The 22541-nt window shown below is 33.6% G+C and overlaps 9 protein-coding genes across 9 annotated transcripts; 6 read left to right on the top strand and 3 right to left on the bottom strand.

Moving 5' to 3' along the window:
• The first annotated feature begins 1231 nt into the window (after positions 1 to 1231).
• On the top strand, positions 1232 to 2008 carry ASCRUDRAFT_145712 (uncharacterized protein). Its single transcript, XM_020189223.1, has one exon. The coding sequence runs from the start codon at positions 1407 to 1409 to the stop codon at positions 1824 to 1826; it is 420 nt and encodes a 139-aa protein (XP_020047345.1). The 5' UTR covers positions 1232 to 1406; the 3' UTR covers positions 1827 to 2008.
• Positions 2009 to 2189: 181 nt separating this feature from the next.
• PTC2 (type 2C protein phosphatase PTC2) lies at positions 2190 to 3302 on the top strand (the record flags this gene model as incomplete). The annotated part of the gene is made up of 2 exons (XM_020189443.1): positions 2190 to 2366; positions 2556 to 3302. Coding segments are annotated over 2 exons (924 nt in total), but the record flags the coding sequence as incomplete, so codon positions are not given.
• A 1449-nt stretch (positions 3303 to 4751) lies between these two features.
• Positions 4752 to 9392, top strand: ASCRUDRAFT_70269 (uncharacterized protein; the record flags this gene model as incomplete). Its single annotated transcript, XM_020191767.1, has 1 exon — positions 4752 to 9392. The coding sequence occupies one exon, from the start codon at positions 4752 to 4754 to the stop codon at positions 9390 to 9392; it is 4641 nt and encodes a 1546-aa protein (XP_020047343.1).
• An 826-nt stretch (positions 9393 to 10218) lies between these two features.
• Positions 10219 to 15732, bottom strand: ASCRUDRAFT_8004 (uncharacterized protein; the record flags this gene model as incomplete). Its single annotated transcript, XM_020194453.1, has 1 exon — positions 10219 to 15732. One exon carries the CDS (start codon positions 15730 to 15732, stop codon positions 10219 to 10221), a length of 5514 nt encoding a protein of 1837 aa, XP_020047342.1.
• A 1067-nt stretch (positions 15733 to 16799) lies between these two features.
• Positions 16800 to 17879, bottom strand: GPN3 (putative signal sequence-binding GTPase GPN3). The gene has a single exon (XM_020193210.1). The coding sequence runs from the start codon at positions 17817 to 17819 to the stop codon at positions 16929 to 16931; it is 891 nt and encodes a 296-aa protein (XP_020047341.1). The 5' UTR covers positions 17820 to 17879; the 3' UTR covers positions 16800 to 16928.
• A 151-nt stretch (positions 17880 to 18030) lies between these two features.
• Positions 18031 to 19010, bottom strand: ORA1 (oxidoreductase). Its single transcript, XM_020193209.1, has one exon. It carries the CDS (start codon positions 18935 to 18937, stop codon positions 18125 to 18127), a length of 813 nt encoding a protein of 270 aa, XP_020047340.1. The 5' UTR covers positions 18938 to 19010; the 3' UTR covers positions 18031 to 18124.
• A 244-nt stretch (positions 19011 to 19254) lies between these two features.
• On the top strand, positions 19255 to 19707 carry RCN1 (Rcn1p; the record flags this gene model as incomplete). Its single annotated transcript, XM_020189895.1, has 1 exon — positions 19255 to 19707. A coding segment is annotated over one exon (453 nt), but the record flags the coding sequence as incomplete, so codon positions are not given.
• Positions 19708 to 20172: 465 nt separating this feature from the next.
• ASCRUDRAFT_70264 (alpha/beta hydrolase) lies at positions 20173 to 21108 on the top strand (the record flags this gene model as incomplete). The annotated part of the gene is made up of 1 exon (XM_020191766.1): positions 20173 to 21108. One exon carries the CDS (start codon positions 20173 to 20175, stop codon positions 21106 to 21108), a length of 936 nt encoding a protein of 311 aa, XP_020047338.1.
• Positions 21109 to 21441: 333 nt separating this feature from the next.
• On the top strand, positions 21442 to 22386 carry ASCRUDRAFT_35084 (alpha/beta hydrolase; the record flags this gene model as incomplete). Its single annotated transcript, XM_020190571.1, has 1 exon — positions 21442 to 22386. A coding segment is annotated over one exon (945 nt), but the record flags the coding sequence as incomplete, so codon positions are not given.
• Positions 22387 to 22541: the final 155 nt, after the last annotated feature.

The raw sequence follows: 22541 nt of genomic DNA, 5'->3' as shown, positions 1-22541 counted from the left end.
CTGAATCTGTTGTCTCTTCAACCATATATTCTGTTGGAACTGATAGCATCTCAACACCTATGACAATCACAACAGCCATCAGCTCAGGTCAAATTGTTACTGTTACTGTTCCTTACTCATACCATCCAATTGTTTATTTTTCCAATGAATCTAATGCTAACTCAGAAAGTAATTTGTTTGTGACATCTGCCAGTGAAACCAAAGTTTTATCTTCTGTTAAAGCTAATGATTTATCTAATAATGAAACTGATGATTTGTCTATTGAATCAACTATGGATGAAACATTACTTGTTTTTACTTCAACTGAAGAATCAAATGATAAATCTATTCTTTCTTCTACTATTAAAGCTGATGGATCGCATATATTATCAACAGAAGAGCTATCTGCTACAAAGGTTGTTTCTTATTCTACTTCAGTTTCATTAGAAACTATAGTTACTGCATTATCTTCAGCTGTTTATCCAAATGGCTCGAGTAGTGAAGATGTTTTTGTAACGGTTACAATTCCTCACACCTCTGTTGTTGAAGTCGTTTTAAGCAACCAGGAATCGCCACAAGTTCCCACTTACGGATTCACAACCATTTATCTTTCTTCAAATGATATTTTAAGCTCCGAATCTACAATATCTGTTGATTCGCCAATTATATCCACTACACCAGTTGCAGAATCATTAGAACAAGCAAGTTCAGAAACCGAAGGTTCAGTGTGCTCAACAGTTTTTGTTTCTTATGGCATAAAGGTGACCTCTGTTATTCCATGTGAGAATTCAGAAGAAACCGAAACTCCAAGTGAGGAAACATTTCCATCTTCCACATTAGCTGGTGAAGATATTTACTCAGGATCTTCAGCATCTTCCACATTAGCCGGTGAAGGTATTTACTCAAAATCATCGGCATCTTCTGCTCCTCAAATGCAAGCATCTTCTTCGATTGCATTCAATTCTAGTGTACCTGAAGTCAGCCAACAAGAAGAAAATTCCGGTAATAATTTGAAGAGCAACTTTGTGTTCAGCATCTTACCATTGTTCGGTGGTATTTTGTTGTTGATGATCTAGGCTGAGCACTAACAGATGTTTTTTTTGATTTTTGGCTTGACTGTTCGTTTGGTTTTCCAAGTTCTGTGAGCAGTATCTTAATATTTATTTCATACCTGTTTATCAATTTATTCTTTCTTTTACGATGCAGGCACCAATAGCACAAAATGGATTTCATTGTGTGTTACTTTGTGTTGTTTGCTACTGTTTTATGGTAGTCCTTTTTTTGGATTGTTTGCTATATTTCTTCCAAACGTTCTCTGTTTATTTTCTACCTAATCAATAATTATCAGTCTACCTATACTGTAGTCTCCACCGAAACATCGAGCAATAACTTGCGCAAGATAATCTGCTGCACAACGAGCACTGAACATGCGGGGCTTTTCGGGGCTTTTCGGGGCCCAATGCATCCGAGGCCCTGCAACCAAGACTGTCCGAAAGCGGAAATTCGCCACGCGTTCTGCTGGCTGCCCAGGGCCCTGCTGCTTCGGGACGCCTGCCTGTTTGGGAAAGGCCTCTGTGTTCGCAGAAAAAAGAAAATTTTTCTGGATTCCGCTCAAAAAAGTTTCTGATCTCACTGCAGAAAGTGAAGAAAAACCAAAATCCAACAGTGAAGAAAACTTTTGCTCGTTCAATTGTGTATCTTTCTTGAGTCTATCTCTTTCTCTTTCTCTTTCTCTTTCTCTTGATTCCACTTCTCATCCTCCGCTCTCCACCACAATAGACTCCACGACGATATACTATATTATAACTCAACATCTCCAACACTCAACAACAGAAGCCTGCCAGTAGCTTGTTCCTTAATAACCACAACACAAACCGATCACCAACCCAACCCCAATCCCAATACTGTCTCCAGCTGACTGCTCATAAGGTATAACTGCAGCTTAGAAAATTTCTTATATTTTTGTTACTTCTAATTAATTCAATTTCTTTACCATTGTTTTATTTTAGTTTTAATTCTGATTATAATTCCAATTTAAGTTCCCAGTGTCCGTTTCTTGATTTATTTTTTAACTTTTAACAAAAAAAACAAAAAAGAAACCTGTTAGAAATCTTTTAGATAATTGTTCATAAAACTATTCAGCTACTATCTAACATTTATTCCAGCATTATCCAAACACTGTTTAATCCTTCAGTTAATTTCATTTCAATATGGGTCAATTTCTTTCAACCCCTCAAATAGATAAAGAGTCTGAAGAAGGTTCCAACAAATATCTAGCTTATGGGATATCCTGTATGCAAGGCTGGAGAATCTCAATGGAGGACTCCCACTCTGCCATCTTAAATTTAAATAAAGTCTTGCCTTACAATCAATCAATACAAGAAAAGGTTATCTCTAAGGAAAAAAAATCTTCCACCACTGAAAATGGATCAGCAATAACCGATGAAAAAGATAAGAAAACCGACGCCGCTAAAGATACAACCACCAAAGACGACAATTCCAAAGATGCCAACAATGATAAAAATAACAATACTCGCAGCAACACCAAACAAAACAATATTGCTAATGACAGCCAGCTTGCATTCTTTGCTATCTTTGACGGTCATGGTGGCGATAAAGCAGCCTTATTTGCTGGAAAGAATCTTCCTTCAATCCTTAAACAACAACAAGCCTTTGATAAAGGTGACTATTCCCAATCTCTTAAAGATGCCTTTTTGGCCTGTGATCGAGCAATTATAGAAGATGAAACCATGAAAACCGATTTTAGTGGTTGTGCCGCCACCTCGATAATGATCACCAATAACAAATTAATTTGTGCAAATGCTGGGGATTCAAGAACGATAATGTCGATAAATGGTAATGCCAAACCTTTATCCTTTGATCACAAACCTTCTAACGACGGTGAGGCTGCCAGAATTTGTGCTGCAGGTGGTTTTGTTGAAATTGGAAGAGTTAATGGTAATCTAGCTCTATCAAGAGCAATTGGTGATTTTGAATACAAAAAATCGTCTCATTTAGCTCCTGAAGAACAAATTGTCACCGCCTATCCAGATATAATCGAACATGATTTGGATTTCAAAAACGACGAATTTGTCGTTCTAGCATGCGATGGTATTTGGGATTGTTTAACCTCAACTGAAGTCGTGGAATTAGTTAGAAAAGGTATAAATGACAGAAAATCATTGAAGGAAATTTGCGAATTAATCATGGATATTTGTGTTGCTCCAAGTTCAATTGGTACTGGTATTGGTTGTGATAACATGTCCATCTGCATTATCGCATTATTAAATGGCAAATCAATTGGCGAATGGTATGATCATATTATTTCTAAAAAAGGGCCAATTTCCGGCGATTATAAAGAAGTCAGAACTAAAATTCATGGAGCAGACAGCCAATTGTTTTCAAGTAAGTTCAACCAGGATGAAGAGAAAGGTTATTATATGGACGAATCTGAAGACAATGAAATCAACAAAGAAAAAAACCAGGTTAGAGTATCGTTGGAACAATTGTTGGAAAGAAACTCAATCTCAAATCATGATGGCGTGTTTTATATTGACTCCCGTTCTTTAAGTAATTTTATTTTAAATGAAGAGTCCGAATTCGATAGAGAAAGTGAAGATTCAGATATTACTTTTGAAGATAGCAGATCTGGAAATGACAATGAACACAGTCAAGAAAATCATCCAAAAATTGAAGAAATAAAAAGCGATGAAAAAATCAGTGCTTCAACAAGTTCCGATAGACAAGAAGACAACAAATAAAATCTCAAAACACAACAAGGGAATGAGAAAAGAGCAAAGAATTCATTTATCAAAGAGTAATTGAGGAAAGAGATCAAAATTCATTATCTTTAAATTGGATTTTGCATTGTATTTTTGATATTTTCTTGTATTTTTTTTTCTCTTTTATTATTATTATTATTACTACTACTACCACTACCACTACACATTAATTCATTTCATTTTAGGTTTTTTTATAACTATAATTAAGTTTTTGCAGTTTTTTCTGTTTTTCCTTATTTTTTTTTGTTTCACATCTATTTAATTGATTTGTTTGAATTTTATTTTACTTTAACGGTGTATTGATCTCACTTTCTCACTTAGTTTTTATATCTTTTAAACTTTAATTTTTCAATTTGTTAATTTTATTAATTTGTGTTTGAACTGATTAAATATTTAATTAAGAAGCTTTTGAATTCATTTCTGTGAAAAGGCCACAATACCTCTATCATATTCAACAATTAATTTCTTGGAGAGATCGCAGTTTTTCTTTCACATTTATCTTTCATTTTTGCTTTGAATTATATTCTAATTTTATATTGTATCAATTTAATTCAATCTTTCTCCATTCACAAAGTAAAACGTAGGTTCGAATCTCAATGGGGGCGTTTTTTAGACCTGTTTATTTAGAAACCCCCTTCCGATCCGGGGTCTGCAACTGGACCCCCTGAATCCAGACCTTTTCTACTCACGGGGTCTGTAGCCAAATAGGGTTTGCCCAAAATCATTTTATTTTCTTTTAATAAATTTCACAATTTTATTTCTTCTCACTCTCAATGGATTAAGACTTTTCTCCAAGGTCCCTAGAACTTCCTACAGACAATTGTTGTTTTTGCATTCTCGTTATTGTGTACTTGGATAGAACTGTTCTCTTGTATTTTTTTGGTTTTTGGTCTGCTACAGAGTACACTTTCTTGTTCCACCAGTCGTTCTTTTTCATCCTCTATCAAACTATCAATAGATTAACACAACAGTAACTGCTATCTGGGGGAAATGACAGAAGAGTCTAGATTCAAAGTCAATACACCCCCGAGAAACCCTTTTCACAAGAATTATGGACTTACATCACTTAATAGATTCAAACCGAGAGGCAAATGGCATGTTCATGGCAGACATATGAATAACAGAAGCCACAAGAATTATAATGGTTACCTCTCTACTCAAAACCAATTTGCGCATTCAAAGGGCAATCCAAATGATATTAGAATCCCGATAGATAAAGACAAAACAAAGCTAGTTTCAGATCAAGCAGATCAGATAGATGAAAGTCTGGTTCGCAATGGTATCAAATATGGTGATGATCGAACTTACCTTGATAAAAAAAAAAACAATAATAGTCAAAACCATTCTCAAGATAAAAAACATGATGGAAATAGTAAAGTTGTTAATGGTAATAATAATATCAATGGTAATATCATCAACCGTCATAGTGCCAATGGTATTGACAACATCGATGACTTTGATATTGTCACTATTGCAAATTATACTACTACTACTACTGATATTAATACTACTTTGAGAATCGCTGCTATGGATAATAATAAACATCTCAAGGATATTATTACTTCTACTCCAATTCCCATTCAGATACCCACCACTAGTTTCAATAATCATCATAATCATAATTATGATTATAATAATAATATTCATCATGGCCATAGTGACTATAATATTACTCATACAAATGGTGTTATCAAAAATAATGCCACTGAAAAAAAATATGTTAGACTGCATGCCCGAGCCAATAAAATGTCTATTCCAAGTTTGCTTAATGAAACCTCTTCTGAGTTTTGTTTTCATACTTCTAGTAACTCCACAATCAATGATACCTCGAATAACAACAATAAATTACCCATAATAAATATTGCTAATGAAATGGAAAATTCCACTTCTCAAATTAAAAATAAGCATCATGCCAATGATGACAATTTAGCGGTCAAAGAATCAATTCTTGTGCCAAAAACACCTCCAAGTAAGCTTAGCTCTATCCTTTCCTATGGCTCTAGTACAAATTCTTCCAATAAAATTGGCAATAAACCACTCACAAATGGCCTGTCTAGTTTTATTCAAAGTGCTAAAACCAAAGAAACACCCAAACATGATTTATCTCTAGAAGACTTGAATCCAGATGAAAGTACTAGTTTTAATCCCTTCAAAAAGGAAAATCAAAGATCTTCAAGTAAATCCCTTTTACTAGAGAAGTTTTCTAATAAAAAAACAACCTATTCAAGTTTAGCGAAAACCAATTCGGCAGTACCTGTTTCTACTCTCTTTCCTATTACTGCTTTAAAACCTATTGAAACTGATAATATACTAAAAAAAAGGGTTCTTAGAAAACAAATTACTCAATCATCAGGTCATTTATCTAATTTGGATGACTCAATAATATCCAATCATTCTAATTCATGTTCTTTTCAAAAACTTTTAAAGAGTTCATCAGCTCTAGAACCTATGAACAAAAGGACACTTTCCATTTATTTTAATGGAATAACATTAGATAAGTCTTATCTGTTTTCGGTTGTTGTAGATTCTGAAGGTAATCTAAAAAATTTAGCTCACTTAGAAAACGGAATTTTAATTTTCCCTCGTTATCTTAAATATATTAACATAAAATTATCAGATGTTAAATTAATCACCTATACAAAAGATATAAAAAATTTAAAATTTTACCTAAAGACTCAATATCAAATTTGTGATTCAATAAAGCAAAAATTTCAGGCTCTAAATACTAACAACTCTAAAAGTTTTGAGTCAATAATGCTATCACTAAATGATTCCAGTTCTGAAAATAGAACTGATTCATTTTTGCGGAAACTCTATGATTTGAATGGCTCATCAAATAAGGAAAAAAGTTCAAAGTTTAATTTTGAAATTACGTGTAGTGATGTTAACAATGATAAGAATGGTTTCTCTCAAATTTTGCGACAGCCGTCAACTTTTAACAATAAAAATTTACTTTCGTTAAGTACAAAGAACTCCTCAAAAAAACGAAAAACAGGAACTCCAATTAATTCAGAAAAAAGGGTCAAGTTAAATAATGAACTAAATTCCTTAAAATCAATTTATACGGGAGCTTTGGATATTAGAGTAACTAGAAGTTTGACAAAAATAACTACTGGGTATACAGAAGATATTGAGACCCGCAAAAATCAAACTATTAATGAATCTTCTAAGGTTTTCAAGAAACGTAAACCAGATGAGATATTTTTTCCTTCTTTAGACTACAAGTTTGATGATAATAAATCGATGACTATTGGTAATTCTGATTTCAAATGTTTGTATAGCCATGAGTGGATTAACGATTCATTAATTGATTTTTTTTTGAAATATGATGTTGAACAGGCTGTTAAAGCCAATCTCTTTAAAAAAGATCAAATTCACGTTTTCACAACATTTTTTTTCTCAAAGTTGATTGGGACTACAGATAACAATTATTATCACAATATGAAAAGATGGGTTAGCAAAATTGATTTATTTTCTCTCAAGTACATAATCTTGCCGATTAATGAAGCGCAGCATTGGTATTGCATAATAATAACAGGGTTACCTGCTTTATTGAAAGACGGAAAGTGTATTATATATGTTTTTGATTCTTTGGGTCAACAACATAAACATATATCAAAACCATTGAGAGAATTTATTTGTCAATATGGGAGAGAAACAAGAAATAAAGATATTGAATACAAAAATATCAACTTTAGGAAGTCAGTAGTTCCAAGACAAAACAATTCTAATGATTGTGGAATTCATGTTATTTTTAATGTTAGACGATTTCTTGAAGACCATAAGGGATGTATGAAGTTATGGAACACTATTAAGCCAACCTATTATTCTAAAATTTCGTTTTTTAATGCTAATAGAAGGAAGGAACTGAGAATAGAGCTAAGAGATTTACTTTTCAAATTACAGAAACTCCAGGTTGATACCGGGAATGTTAATCGAGAGTCTGTGACTTCAGTTTCAGATGAAAATGAAAACCTTGAAGATGATGACGTTGAAATAGTTGAAATGGAAGACTACTTAAGTTCTTTGTCTCCTCAGGATAGTGATGATGCTGAATTATCTGGAATAGAAAAAAAAGACAATGATGAGAAAACTTCTAAAGATAACTTGACAAATGAAGAGGTAAATGAAGAGATGAATAAAGAATTGAATAAAGAAACAGATAGGGAATTGAATAAAGGAGAAGATATCGAAGAAAATAATGAAGCGGATACAAAGGAAATGAACAAACCAGTAAATAAAACTATAGATAATCCATTGAATGAGATAATAAAAGAACCATTAAAGAAACCGTTATATGAAAAAGTTATTGATGAAGATAATGAAAGCTTGCATAAGAGAATAAATATCGAAAATAAGATCTCCCAGATAGTTGGTGATAATAGTTTTAGTCTAAAAAATTTAGAAGTCGAAGCCAAAAGGAGAAACTTTGAAATAGCAGAACCCAAAATACAAGGAAAAACTGAATACAATCATAATCATAAAAAAAGCAAAGTTTTAGTTGAGAATAAACCTCTGGATAGCCAATTAGGACTTCCAGTTGTTTGTGTCAATCCGCTGAATAAGCCGAATGAACCAATTGAGTTAAATGAGCTGAATAATATTTTTAATCTGAAACGATTTTTTAAAAATATTAATCTGAAAGATTTTTTTGGCAATGAAGATATTCCATTAAGTGAAAAAACAATTGAGCGCAGTGAAGATTTGAAAAATGAACTTAGAATTCTGAAAATGGTTATTAAGAAAAAAATTCTATTAACTCGACAGGAAGTAGTAAAAAAAGAGCAGTTTGAGGAAAGTAATATAAAGAGAAACCTTAAAAAGGTGACACAAGATATACCTGAAGGTGAAAATAATGTTTCTGAAACCAAAAGTGTTGACTTTATAAATGAAATTGCTGAATCGGCCTTTGATGGTTCTACATCTGAAATTACAAAATATGATCATAATAAAAATTTGTCTTTAATTTTGCAAACAAAAAATCAAAATAAAACATTCAAACCATTATCTTCTCTCAGTACTGACGATCAAGCTGGTCAAGAAATTGAAAAATATTTTTTATGTTTTTCAGAACCACAGACAGAAAATGTTAATAATGATGAAAATAACTCAATTAGTAATATTAACAATTTCAGAGAAGATCCTTGTGAGAGCAATTATTTTTGGGGTTTAACTGATATTAATATCAATCATATTTACAAAAATAATCTTAAATTGTTAATTGACAATAAACTAAAGATAACAATTAGGTATTTAGAAAGTGACGAAAAAACTAAAGACCATTTTTTTGCTCTCGCTGAAGAACATCCTTTCCAAATCACTGATTATCCAATTCCAATAATAAACAAATTAAGGCCAAGAGATACACTTAAACACACCCACTTCTACGATGGGCTGTCTTCCGACCCAGAAAGTTCTTACAAAGCTAAAAAGGAATACAAACAAAGATTAATCAAGGCAAAAAAGCTTATCAAAACAAAAAAGCTTTTTAAGGAGTTAGTTGAAATCCCTCCTCCTGAAAAAAAAAATAAAAAGAAAGAAAAAGTTTATTCAAAAGCCTCTCCTACAAAAAAAGAATCTTATCAAAAAACATCTTCGAAAAAATTAACTTTGGCAAAAAAACAACCTTGAAGATCCTGATCTGACGCCAATTTTTTAGATTTAAAACCAAATCAACAATTAGAAATAGGAAAATTAAAGAAATCTACTGGAGAAAACCATATTCTGAAAACAAAACATTGTTGACAAAGTTTTAGAAAAGGATGTTCCTGAAACATTTGTGCCGGGATTCACATCCCAATTCTCTTTTTGTAAAGAACTTGCATTTAACTTACTTGTTCTGCTCATCAACTTGTAGAAGAAAACAGAACTATATGAAGACAAAACTTTTTCCAATTGTTTAACTGAAAACAAGGAAATATTTTCTTTTTACTCAGGCCTAAATTGCGAGACTTGTTCGGTATATCTAATGGATTTTTTTAAAGTTTTACTCAACGATTTCAACTTGTCGATCTCAGAAGGTAGTTTAATATTAATCTAGCTAGATTTAGCTTATTGCTTAAAACCCAGAAGGACTCTGAAATAATTGACAAACAAAATTTTCGCAGTTTGTACAGAGCACTCTAAAGTCTTTTTTTTGTTATTTTTTTCCTATTGTTTCTCCATTCTTTTTAGTTCATACATTTGATACATATTGTATATTGTATATTGTATATTGTATATTGCATATTTTATATTTTATAGTCTAGTTGTTCTATTGATTTTTAGGGTTGAATTTTTATATATTATATCACGGATATTATTGCATTTAAATAAATATTAGCATTTTAGTATAAGTATAAACTACTTATTCTCATGGTTTTACCTATCTAAAGTGTATTTGATCTATAAACATTGGAAAAGAAAAATTAAAAAGAAATAAATGATCAAAATTGATAAATACATTATTCCTCACTACTTAACTGTTCTTTTTGGGCTGTTCTTTTGAGTTATCACTGGCTACTGGCCCAAAAATTGCTTTATCATACTTAGTTTCCGATAAATGATTTTCAAGAATGGTCTCAAAAGAGGACGATAATGGAGAAAACAACTCATTATTCAAACTCAAAACATCATTATTTATGCCCGAAAAAAAATTATTGGGATCGTTGAATAGTAAATCTAATGATAGATTTCCCACCATACTATTATTTTGATTCATATCAAGAACGTTCAGGTTGGGAACATGTTTCATTTCAAGATCAGCCCCAATATTGAACTCTCTAATGTCAGCAGTGTTTATGAGACTTGTACTGCTTGAATTCTGGAAATTGTTGAAATACTGATCACTGTTGTTGTTTGTCATATTTATGGAAGTATTCAATGAAATAATCTGATTTGAATTATACTGGGGAGCTGGCTCAAACACACTTGAGCTCATGACAATTGCCAGATCATTGTTTCCATTGATATTCAGAATGCTGTTTTTTTCACTATCAAAGTTCAACAAACCGTTGTTTAGATTGTCATTAAATGCGTTGTTATAATTGTGTAAGCTTTGGGGATTTTGAGAGGACACCAAATCAAGTCCAGTTACCTTTTCTTCAGTTATTTGAGGAGTGATTGGTGACTGCTTTTGATGTGATATAAAAGAAAAACTTGATTCTTTATTGCAGCCAGGTTCGGTTTTAATTCCAAATCCTTTAACCTCAACCTTATAAAATGGACATTTTTCAATGGATTTATTAAACATGGGGTTATTTCCTATAGCATTCAAATTTGACATGTTGATTTCACTTCCATTTTCTGTAAGGTTTTGTTCACTTATTGGAGTCAAATCCTGAAGCAAAAACTGATCGTTTTGTTTTAGTAAAAGAATAAAAAACTTCATAGATTTTGACATTCTCCAGGCATAATAATACTTAAAACTTAAGTTGTCTATTACCTTTTGAAATGCTTCTAATTTATCAATCAATGCAATTGGTAATTCGGGAGATTTGCTCTGTGAATAATCCAATACTGGAATATCATATCCATGATAGGATGTAAATTTTATACTATTGTCATTGTTTTCGGATGTTTTAATTTTTTCTTGATGGTCTGTCTCAAACAATTCCTCATGGGGTATTTTGGATTTCAATTTTTCAATAAATGGATAACATTTTATTTTCACAATGACACTTATTATAAATTGCAACGACCTATGAGAGGTTAACAAAACCAATGGGTTCAATATCAAATCAGCACCAGTTCCAAATATTTTGTTTGATTCTTCAAGAACTTTTCGAGAGATGAGGCAATTCTCAAATGCTGAATTCAATGAAGACTGATCGTATTGATTTATTAACTTATTAAACTCTTCGTGATAAAACGAAGTTTTGCTGCTGCTGCTATTCTTGTACAATAATTCAATATAGGGACTTTTTCTTAGATTTAGTTGAATAAATATCGTATAATTTAAAAGAAAAATAAACAAATTCATCTGTAAATACAATTCAAACTTGACTGCTCTTGAAGACGCCTTATATAGTGGTTCATCAATGGTTTTATTCACCAATAAGGAGTCTCTCTCTAATAAACAATCGCTACTCGAATTGCTTTTACCCAAAGATATATGTCCTTTTATTTTCTCTATCAAATCATCAAGCTCTGAAATGGTAAGATTTCTATCAATTCTCAATAATTCAATCATGGTTTCAGAAATTATCTTGTTAATGGAATATTGTATTTTAATATTTTCCACAACTTCAAGCTCTCTTGGATCTTCCTTAATAAAATCAAAATTTGAGGAAGGAAGTTTGGTGTCAGAGAATTTTATTGTCTCAAAACTAATAATTTTAGGTGATCCTAGCATAAAACTTTGTCTAGTATCTAAATCAATCAATTTATACCATATTTTTCTCCATAAATGAACCGATCTGTCTTTATGGTCTTTGCTATCATTCTTATTGATATCAACTCCTTTTGGCTCAAAATTCTCAAAGCTAGTTGGATCCCTATGGATTCCAATGCTCATTGCCATTTGTATTAAGGTGCCTAAGAATATGGATGATTCAGAGCCATCAGAACCATCACCATCCTCTGGTGCATACTGAAAATACAATTTCATAAACAAAGATACTTGAATAATTGGAATTGAGGTTTGGGAGAGCAAATTAATCTTTGAAAAACAGTGCCTTAATGAGTCTATCAAACTAAGATGAATAACATTTTCAGGTTTAGACAATATTCTAATAAATTTTGAGTCTTCTTTGTTTGTCTTCATATAAGCATTCATTTTTTTCTTATCATTAATTTCATTAGATAAATGGAGATTCACATTATTACAAGGCAAAGTCAACCATGACAATCTTAGCATTACAAGCAAAATTCCAAGATATGCGTAGTCATCTGGCGTATATTTAAAGGTTTTGTGTTTTTGCTTGCCTTTTGCATTTGGATTTGTTATATAATATTCTTTAAATTGGATTTTTTGATGCTGATCATGTCTGTCACCAATTAATAGTTTGATTCTAGTTCTAAAATCAATCTCATCAACATAAGGAATATAGACATAGAGGATTTTAAAAAACCTGTCTATCAATAGCCAAACAACTTTTTTTGATGGTAAAGAAGTTTCAAGATGTTTGATTTGGTTAATCGCCAAATAACTTTTAAGCTTTTGTGTTTTCATTGAAGTTAGTTGTAAAACAGTTCCTGGACTAGGGGTAGAAGAGATTGATTTTTTGGAGGAATTAAGTCTTTCGATAAATTCCCTGGACTTATTTCTAGTTGATTGATCTTTAGTATTAATATCAATATTGCCGCTGTTATTTACACTTTGAGCAAGATTACTTGTGATATCGTTTGTACTTTCCACTGTATTTTTAGTGTTTAATGCATTATCATTATTGTTATTTTTTGAGGTCTTTTTTTTGTTACTAGAGCAGCCAACAACTGGACAAATAAATGAGCCATCGTTAGTGAAGTTTCTAAATGTTTTTTTTGCATCACCCATCATCAACGGACAAACATTCGGCTCAATTATATTATTTTTTATTTCATTTGTGACAACGTTTTCAATGATCATGTTTGCAGTTTTGGATTCCATGGTAGGAACAGTTGATATCAAATTGACACTATTATCAAGATTATTAATAATTTTGCTTGGGTCAAGTTCGTCAGTTATTGTGGAGAATTCCTGAGAAAATGTTCTTCCATGAGGTTTCATTGGAATAGAATCAATATTGGAAGAAAATATTTGGGGTAGTTCTCTAATAAAATCCTCGGGATTTTTATTACTATCAAGATTTGGATTCTTGATGATAGGACATTGGAGGTTATATGAGTTTTGCAAGTTTGAGGACATGAAGGGACAACGAGAGATATTTTCATAATTGTTTTGATAATTGTTTTGAGAATTGTTTTGGATTATTATGTTATTTTGATTTATTACGCTATTCTGATTTGTTTGGTCTATTTGATTTATTTGGTTTATTTGATCAGATGGATCCATTTTATTTTTAAAATTTATATTTAATTTCAGTTTCAAGTTATTTTTTGAGGAAGAGTTTAAGAAAGATTTTTTTTTCTTTAAAGGAACAGAATTTTGGCTTAGATTATTTATGTTCCATTTTTTATTATAAAGATTTGTGAAATCGATTTCTTTTTGGTCCATTTGATAGTTTTGGTTATTCAAGTCGTCCAAGTCATTTTTGGTTGTGAATAAATTATCAATAAAGTTTTCATTTGCAGCTGTGGAAGGAGTAAACTTTGACGATAAGTTTTCGTCATTATTTTTATTATTATTATTATTTTTATTATTATTTTTATTATTATTATTATTATTATTATTATTATTATTATTATTATTATTATTATTATTATTATTATTATTATTGTTATTATTATTATTTGAGTTATCAGGAGAAGTTATAAAGGAAGATATTGAGAAATCTGGATCAACTGAAGGAGATAAATTTAAATTTGAATTTGAAAGTGGAGTTGAAATTGAGGAAGAGTTATGGAATTGGAATGGGCATTTTTTTGTTGAAGTTGGAGGGATTTTAGTGTTTGTATTATCAGTATCAGAAGTGGGTTTGTTTAAGTTTTTTTTCTTCAATTTTTTGAGAATGTATTTATTGAAGAAAAAGCTGAATTTTTTAAAGATGATAAACCATAGTAATTTAGCAAAGAAGTCTAATCTCATTAGATTTAGCCAGTTGATTAGACCAAAGAATTTGAAATGTTTGTTTGAAGTTAAGGAGAATTCTTTTAGGTTTTTGATTTTTAGAGATTTGATTGAGTTGATGAAGTTTTTCTTGTCAAGTTGTAGGTCTATAGGAGAGTTAAGTAGGATGTTGTTAAGATTGATGTTGTTTAGGTTGTTGAGGTTGTTAAGATGAAGGGTGTTGAGGTTAAGATTATTCATGTTCATGTTCATGTTCATGTTGTTCATGCTGTTCATATTGTTCATGTTGTTGAGATTATTGATATTGGTGATTGCACCTAAGTTATTGATGTTGTTAAGATTATTCATATTCATGTTCATATTCATATTGTTCATATTGTTCATATTGTTCATGTTCATGTTATTGATGTTGTTCATACCCATATTATTTATATTGTTTATATTGTTCATATTGTTCATGTTGTTTATATTGTTAATATCGTTCATGTTGGTTATGCTGGTGATGTTGGACATGTTATTCATATTACTCATATTACTCATATTATTCATATTATTCATATTATTCATATTATTCATATTATTCATATTATTTATATTATTTATATTGTTCATGTTGTTGATATTGTCCATGTTCATGTTCATAGTCATAGCCATGTTATTTATGTTCATGTTGGTATTTAAATCGTTTGAAGCGACTGGTAAAGACAAAGAAGAGTTTATGTTTGAGGATAGTAGCTGCTGTTTGAGGTCGTTAATCTGCTTTTTAAGAGATTCAATTTCTTTATCTTTTTCCAATTTTTCAGCATCAGGTAAGTTTTGGTTTAGTTTGTGTTTGCCATTATCATGATTGTTATTAGTGGTGTTGTTATTATTATTGTTATTGTTATTAGTAATAGTGGTGGTGGATATTTTGTGATTGGAATTAGAGGTGGTGATGGAAGAAGTATTGTTGTAGTTTCTTAGTAGGGATTCGTCTGGATAGGCCCATGGAGGATCAATAAAGTGGCATAGATGGGGAACACCAGTTTTGACACAGGTTGAACATACAGGTCTTTTTTTGTCACATTTGACCTTTCTTCTTCTGCAGATGGTGCAAGAGATGGGCACTCTGTTTCTCCTGGGTTTCTTTGCTGGGTTTTTTTTCGCAGGCTGGGGTGCAGCAGAGGGAACAGAGGAGGAGTGTGATTTTGTGGAGGCAGAGGGAAGAGAGATGGGGTTCCTGTTGAGTGCAGAGGAGGAGTGAGCGATATTGGTGGTGGTCAAGTCAGCCAAAGAGCTGTTTCTCTTGAGAGGAAGTGAGGAGTGGAGCGAGCCAGAGACCATTGTGGGAAGAGAGATGGGAGTGCAGAGACAGAAAAACAAAAGCAAAAACAGGGGATATCGAGGGCATTTGTAGTGCCAGGGGAAGAGAGCAAGAGGAGATAGAGAGATAAGAGCAGGAAGAGAATCCAGAGGGAGGTTGAAGGCCCAGCAGAAGCAAACACCCAGAGGCCTGCGCTGCGAGCGAGAAGCAGCTGCAGCGCTAGCAGCCTCTGGGGGTGCGATTCAGTGGCTCGACGTGGGAGCAGGGGCAGAGGGAGCAGCGCTAGAAGAGCTGGGACCGGAGGGGAAGGGTCGTTGTGCTGCTCTCCTTCTGCTGCTTCTGCTGCGTGTGCTTCCTCTGCTGGGGAGGCATGTTGGCGAGGCACTCAATGCAGATGCTTTCGATAAGAAGATCGTTTTGATAACAGACGGGAGAGGGTTGAGGCCGGACTAAAAGAGCGGACTAAAAGGCCGGGTTGATCCAGCGGTCGAAAAGGACGGCCAAAAAGCGGTCTACAGAGCCCTGTGCTCGCAACCCACTTCCCTAAAATACACCTCTCGAGCCTAATTGGGCCCAATCAACCTGCTTTTTTTGCTTGGATGAAGGACTGTTGATCTTCGTTTTGGAGAATGAAGTGCTATTGCCATGACACATTCTGGAAGAGCACTCATGCCTTCCCCTGTATCTGACTATCTGCTGCCCATGCTTCCTGCTAATCCCACACATTGCCAAAGCTGCTTATCTTTTATTCTGCTAACTGCTCTGCTTTTCATTAGGATTCGAGCATTTTTACGCTTCCCACACTGCTTTTTTATTCCAGCCTCTGATTAGTAATCCGTTATATACTTTTTCTTACTAAACTTTTTTCCACTAATCGTTTTCGTTGAAATTATAGTTGTCACATTTATCCTGTTTGTCATATTCTCTTCACTTTCTCTTTCGCTTTCCTTAAATGTTTCTTTTTTAATCATCGTTCATGATTCAAAACCACAATTATCACCCTATAGCTCTCATACTCTATTCTCTATTTCATATTCTCTATTCCATATTCCATATTTCTTTTTTCTTGCTCGTAGGTCTTGACTCCTTAATTTCGTGATTTGCCAACAAAGCAGTTTTAACTTCCCCCTGTTTTTTTTGTTTTGTTTTCATATATTGTTCATTCTGTTTACTCTACTTGCTCGATTATCTACTCTAGACTACCTATCTTTCTTTCTCAATCTTCTGTAACGTCCTCAATTTCATCCTTGGGCTCTTTAGGCTCTTGATTCTCAGCCCATTGCGTTATATCATCTACGTAACTCAAAATGTTCGCAATGGAATCCTTATCTTTGCACTCCAATGGCAAAAACTGAACCATCCCAAAATCTTCAATCAAATTGCCAATCGCCAAATTCAATCTTTCAAACTTCTCATTGTAATTATATTTCCCTTTCCCTTTCCCTTTCTCTTCTCCTTCCCCTTTTTCAATCATCTCGCTCAACGAATTCGAACTCACTGAGCTCGTCGACATCAACGACATCGGATCAGGCTGCAAAAACTTCCTGATATAATTTCTACTATACTCATTCTTCACCAAATCAAACTTCGACAACAAGTTAATGTGCGGCAACTCCAACAATATCATCGTAGACATTGCACTTAACGTCCCCGACAAAAACTTCAGATTGTCAATGATAAACGAACTCTCCATCAAATACGTTATACACAACGAATAGTTCAAGTTGTCCCGTAGATGCTCAATGATCCTGGGCAATATAGGAATGTGTGTATACAACTCAATCTGTCCCGGACAATCAATGATCAAATAGTCCTCCTCAAAATCTCCAATTTCCTCATCCAACCAGTCGAGATTCTCTAACAAAAACTCAAAGCAGTATATCAATCCTCCATTGGGTCCAAGCTGGAGCTCCTCCATCACATCCTTCAACGAAATCAAATCTCGAATATCAATCGAAAACTCATACTCGGTTTGCTCAGCGGCTGGGTCTAAATTAATTAAACAGCACGATCTCTTATTGCTTTGCATATGGCCCACTAATGAGTTACAAAATGTACTTTTCCCAGCTCCTGCTGGTCCTAGCGCTAACACTCCCACCCTCGACATTATAATCAGTCAATTAATAATTAATGATTAATAAAGTAATAAAGTAATAAAGTAATCAAGGAATCAAGTAATGAAATGAAGTAATTTATTAATTTCCATTTTAAGTTTATAAATTAATTCAAAAAAAATCAAAAAAATGTTTATGTAATCAACCACGTGTGTCCCAATATCTCTTTACCTTACTCTACTTTACTCTACTTTACTCTACTTTACCTTGCAATACTCGTCTATTGGTTACTTTATATATCTACTGTTCTATTGAATCGGAATCGGAATCGGAATGTATAGTTGACAATTCTACAATATTAATTCCCTTTTCCACGATAGTAATGGAAAGGAGACGCTTGACAAGTTGGAAACACCAATGTTTCCGCAATCACAGTATTTGCTCTTCTTGAACATGAAAACACAATCAACTCTGCAATATCTTCAGCGACCAATGGCTCGCCACCTTCATACACCTTTTTAGCTGCCTTTTCATCGCCATAGTATCGGACCTTTGAAAACTCAGTTTCAACTGCACCTGGCTGGATTTCAATGATTCTCACAGGCGAGTTCACAACCTCCTTTCTCAATGCACTCGTAAATGCTCTTAGAGAATGCTTCGTGGCACAATAAATAGCTCCACCTGGATATGGCTCTCGACCAGCAATCGACCCCAATTGAACGATATCTCCTCTTTTTCTTTCAATCATTCCAGGCAAAATCGACTGGACAACTTGAATCATCCCTAACACATTAGTCTGAAACATATCGTTGATATCATCCTGTTTAATCGAACCAACTTTGTCCACTCCAATGGCCTTACCAGCGTTGTTGATCAAAATATCAATCTCTTTAAACTCACTGGGCAAACTGTCAATAAAAACTGGAATAGATGCAATCTTGGACACGTCCAACACATTGTAATACACGCTGATGTTCTTGTACGACGAAGTCAACTCGTCACTCAAGCTTTTCAAACGATCGAGTCTTCTGGCTGACAAAACCAACTTGATCTGCCCATTGGCAGCAGAAGCAAACTCTCTGGCGGTAGCCTGCCCAATTCCGGAAGAAGCACCGGTGATGAAAATGACCTTGTCGGCCAAACGTTTGGCAGCCTGGGAACCGTAGGACATGGTGGAAACAACAGCAAAGCAAGAAGAGACTCTCGGGTAGTTGGCACAGAACAAAGAAACAAATAAAACAAGTAAAACAGAAGCTCGAGAAGCACAAGAAGCAGCCGAAAAAAACGAGAGAAGAGCAAAAAAAGCCACACAAAATGGTAACCACACGTGACCATATGGATCTGCGACCGGAAGCGGCACGAACGGACCACGAACGGACCACGAACGGAGCACAGACGGAAGAAAGAACAAGAGAAGAGAAGAGAAGAAGCAGCAGCAGAAGCACAAGCAGCAGCAGAAGCACAAGCAGCACAATGAATGCCAGATCCACCAACACTTTGATTCTTACTGGCTTCTCCAGGGAGGAAATAGAGGACGACGAGCTAATTGGCTTCTTGCAGCAGCAGATCATCGACAACTCTCCCAATGACGAGCTCTTGAAGTTCACTGTTTTGAAGAGTCTCCAGCGAATTCTCATCTTCTTTGAGGAAATAGACACTGCTTCGTTGCTCTACAAAATATTGAAGAAGTGCGACTTCAAGGTCTACTACTCGCCTACCAACAACTACGACGAGCTCTTTGTTGACCCCAAAAACCCTAGCAGCTACTACAACAATCTTGATGAGTATCTCAGACTCCCAAACACTGGCACACAATTCATTATAAGTCCTCCTCCTTCACCTCCTCCAGGATGGGTTCATAGAAACGAAGACGACCCCAACCATGAAATCATCAACAACCCCGAAGAATTGAAGGATTTGTTGTTCCAAAGATTGGACGATCTAGATAACAAAAACAAATTGACAAGAGTCTACTCATTGAATCACTCGACCTTGATTGATCAAGACAACAATGAATCCAATAACCTCAATTTCCCCATCATCTTACTAGATCCTCCCACAAATGAAAAACTATCTCTCAACTTCAAAAACTCAAAGGAAAACAATGCTGAGTTCAGTGACACTCCAATAAAGATACAAAGAACTGCGATGCCTCCAATCAGAATCAACGACGACAACAAAGATATTGAATAATCAACATGGTCTTTATACAATCTTTATGTATTTTTAACAGTAGTTAATAGCATAATTTGCCAGCTCACTGCTATTGACCAATCCCTCTTTTTTATTTTATATACCAATATATATAAAATACAATACATATACTATAATATAACATAACATAATATACTATACTATACTATAAAATAACATAACATAACATAACAAGAAAATACTCAAATGCAAATGGCTACCAAAATCATCTTATCTGTTATCCTATCCTTCTTAGCTCTCTTTATTCTCATTATTGTTTTGTCCTTATTATTTCAACGAAAGTTCATTTATCTTTCTTGGATCTTACATGCAAAATCGCAAATAAACAACCCACTGGATTTCAACTTATCAAATCTTGAGTCTCGCAACTTGATAACCTCTGATAACCAAATCCTCAAGACCTTTATCTTCAAACACCAAAATGTCTCTGCCAATAACCTGAAAAAAACCATTGTAATCCTCCATCCAAGTGGTGGGAATATGGGCCATCTCTTATCCCATGCTCAAATTCTATTCAACGACTTCCACTACAACATCATCATGCTAAGTTATCGAGGCTATTGGAAGAGCACTGGTGCTCCATCTGAATCTGGCTTGAAGATCGATGCTCAAACATTATTCCACTTTATTAACAATGATCCATTTTTCAAAAACTCAAATATAGTAATCTATGGCAAATCAATTGGCTGTGCAATAACTTTCTATCTATCCTCGTTATTCAACAACAATAATAGCCCACTCTTAAAAGGTATCATCCTAGATAACCCTTTCTTGTCTCTTCATAAACTAATCCTATCGCATATGCCTCACACAAACCTATTCTACATTAAAGACATTTGCCATTGGTTTGTCTCTTCCTTTATTAAAGACAAGTGGGACAACGAAGCTCAAATCCTAAACATCTCTCGCCAGATCTCAATGCTATTCCTATCTGGCAAAATCGACGACCTAGTCCCAAACTACCATCCGAAATTACTATATAATCTATCAAAGAGCAACTATAAAAAATTCATTCAATTTGAAAATGGTAATCACATTAATAATTTCTTGCAACCAAATTACTGGGATTACATCCATCAATACATTGAATTGATAACTGATCCAAGCTTTAATTACTCTTCAAATTAGTGAAATCGACACTATTATTTTTCATTTATTATCTGTCTCTAGCTTGTTTTCTTCTTGTTTTCCACTCTTCTCTTCTTAAATCGATATATTCTTTGTAAAAAACTCCTTTAAATTCTCTTCCGCTTTTATCTGCTGAAACGAAAAACGCATCGCTTTCTTATCAACTAGTTCTTATTATCTCAATACCCCCATTATTTAGCAATCATCAACCAGTATCAGATTCTAATTTAGACTCCTGCCACTGCAAGACAATTCTACATATCAAACGATATTTGCTCTTCTCAAGTCTGTTGCTCTTATCACAGGGTCTCTCGCCCACTCGCTAGCTGATATTATTTGGGGAGTTTCCTAATAATGTCACTTAGCAGTTGCCTAAAATTTGTCTTAAGAACTGTCAAGATCATGTTTCAAGTCGTTGGCTCACTAGCAGCGTTGGGATTAATAGGTATCTACTCTTTCCAAAACAAATTGGTTTATCCATCCTTTGCAAATAATGGAAGAAAACATGTCGATACTCCCAACAAATATGGCATGCCCTATCTGGCAATCGACCTAACTACAAAAGATAATGTCGTAATAAAGGGATTCGTGTTAAGACACAACCCTCTTTCTGCAAATTATAAAGACAAAACGATTGTGATGCTCTCTCCCAATGCTGGGAATATTGGCCACTACTTGCCTACTGTTAAAATATTTTTCAGAGAATTCCATTATAACGTTGTTATTGTCTCTTATAGAGGGTATGGGTATTCCGAAGGTGAACCATCAGAAAAGGGAATCAAATTGGATGCAGAAGCAATTTTGAACTACTTAATCATTGACGAACAGTTTAAAAGAAGTTCAATTATCTTATATGGAAGATCAATTGGTGGTGCTGTTGGAATCTATATGGCATACATCAACCAGGTTTTGAATACTGATAAAAATTTTAATATTTCAGCTATCATTTTAGAAAATACATTTCTAAGTATTCATAAAGTGATACCCTTCATTTTCCCTCTTCTAAAGTACTGCTCGTTTTTATGCCATGATAAATGGCCATCTGAGGAATATGTTGAGCACATATCAAAAGAGATTCCAGTTTTATTTTTATCTGGCTTAAAAGATGAGATTGTTCCCTCAGGCCATATGGAAGAATTACACAAGTTGAGTCTAAGTGATAAAAAGGTCTTTATCAAATTTAAAAATGGCTATCATAATGATACAAATTGCCAGCCAGATTACTGGAAACATGTTTATAAATTCATTGAGGAGGATGTTGTAAATAGAAATCTATGATATTATATGATATTATATGATATTATATGATATTTTGCTTTATTAATTAATTCAATATCCTCAACTTTTCATATTTTAATTTATTCATTTGTTATCTATTTTTTTAGAAAAAACCAGTGGCTTGGTACTTCGTTGTTTTCATTTGTGTATAACAA

The sequence above is a fragment of the Ascoidea rubescens genome, assembly GCF_001661345.1.
Source record: "Ascoidea rubescens DSM 1968 unplaced genomic scaffold ASCRUscaffold_6, whole genome shotgun sequence".
Taxonomy (NCBI): domain Eukaryota; kingdom Fungi; phylum Ascomycota; class Saccharomycetes; order Ascoideales; family Ascoideaceae; genus Ascoidea; species Ascoidea rubescens.
Note: the sequence above shows the minus strand (reverse complement) of the source record. Positions and strands in the feature narration are given on the sequence as shown.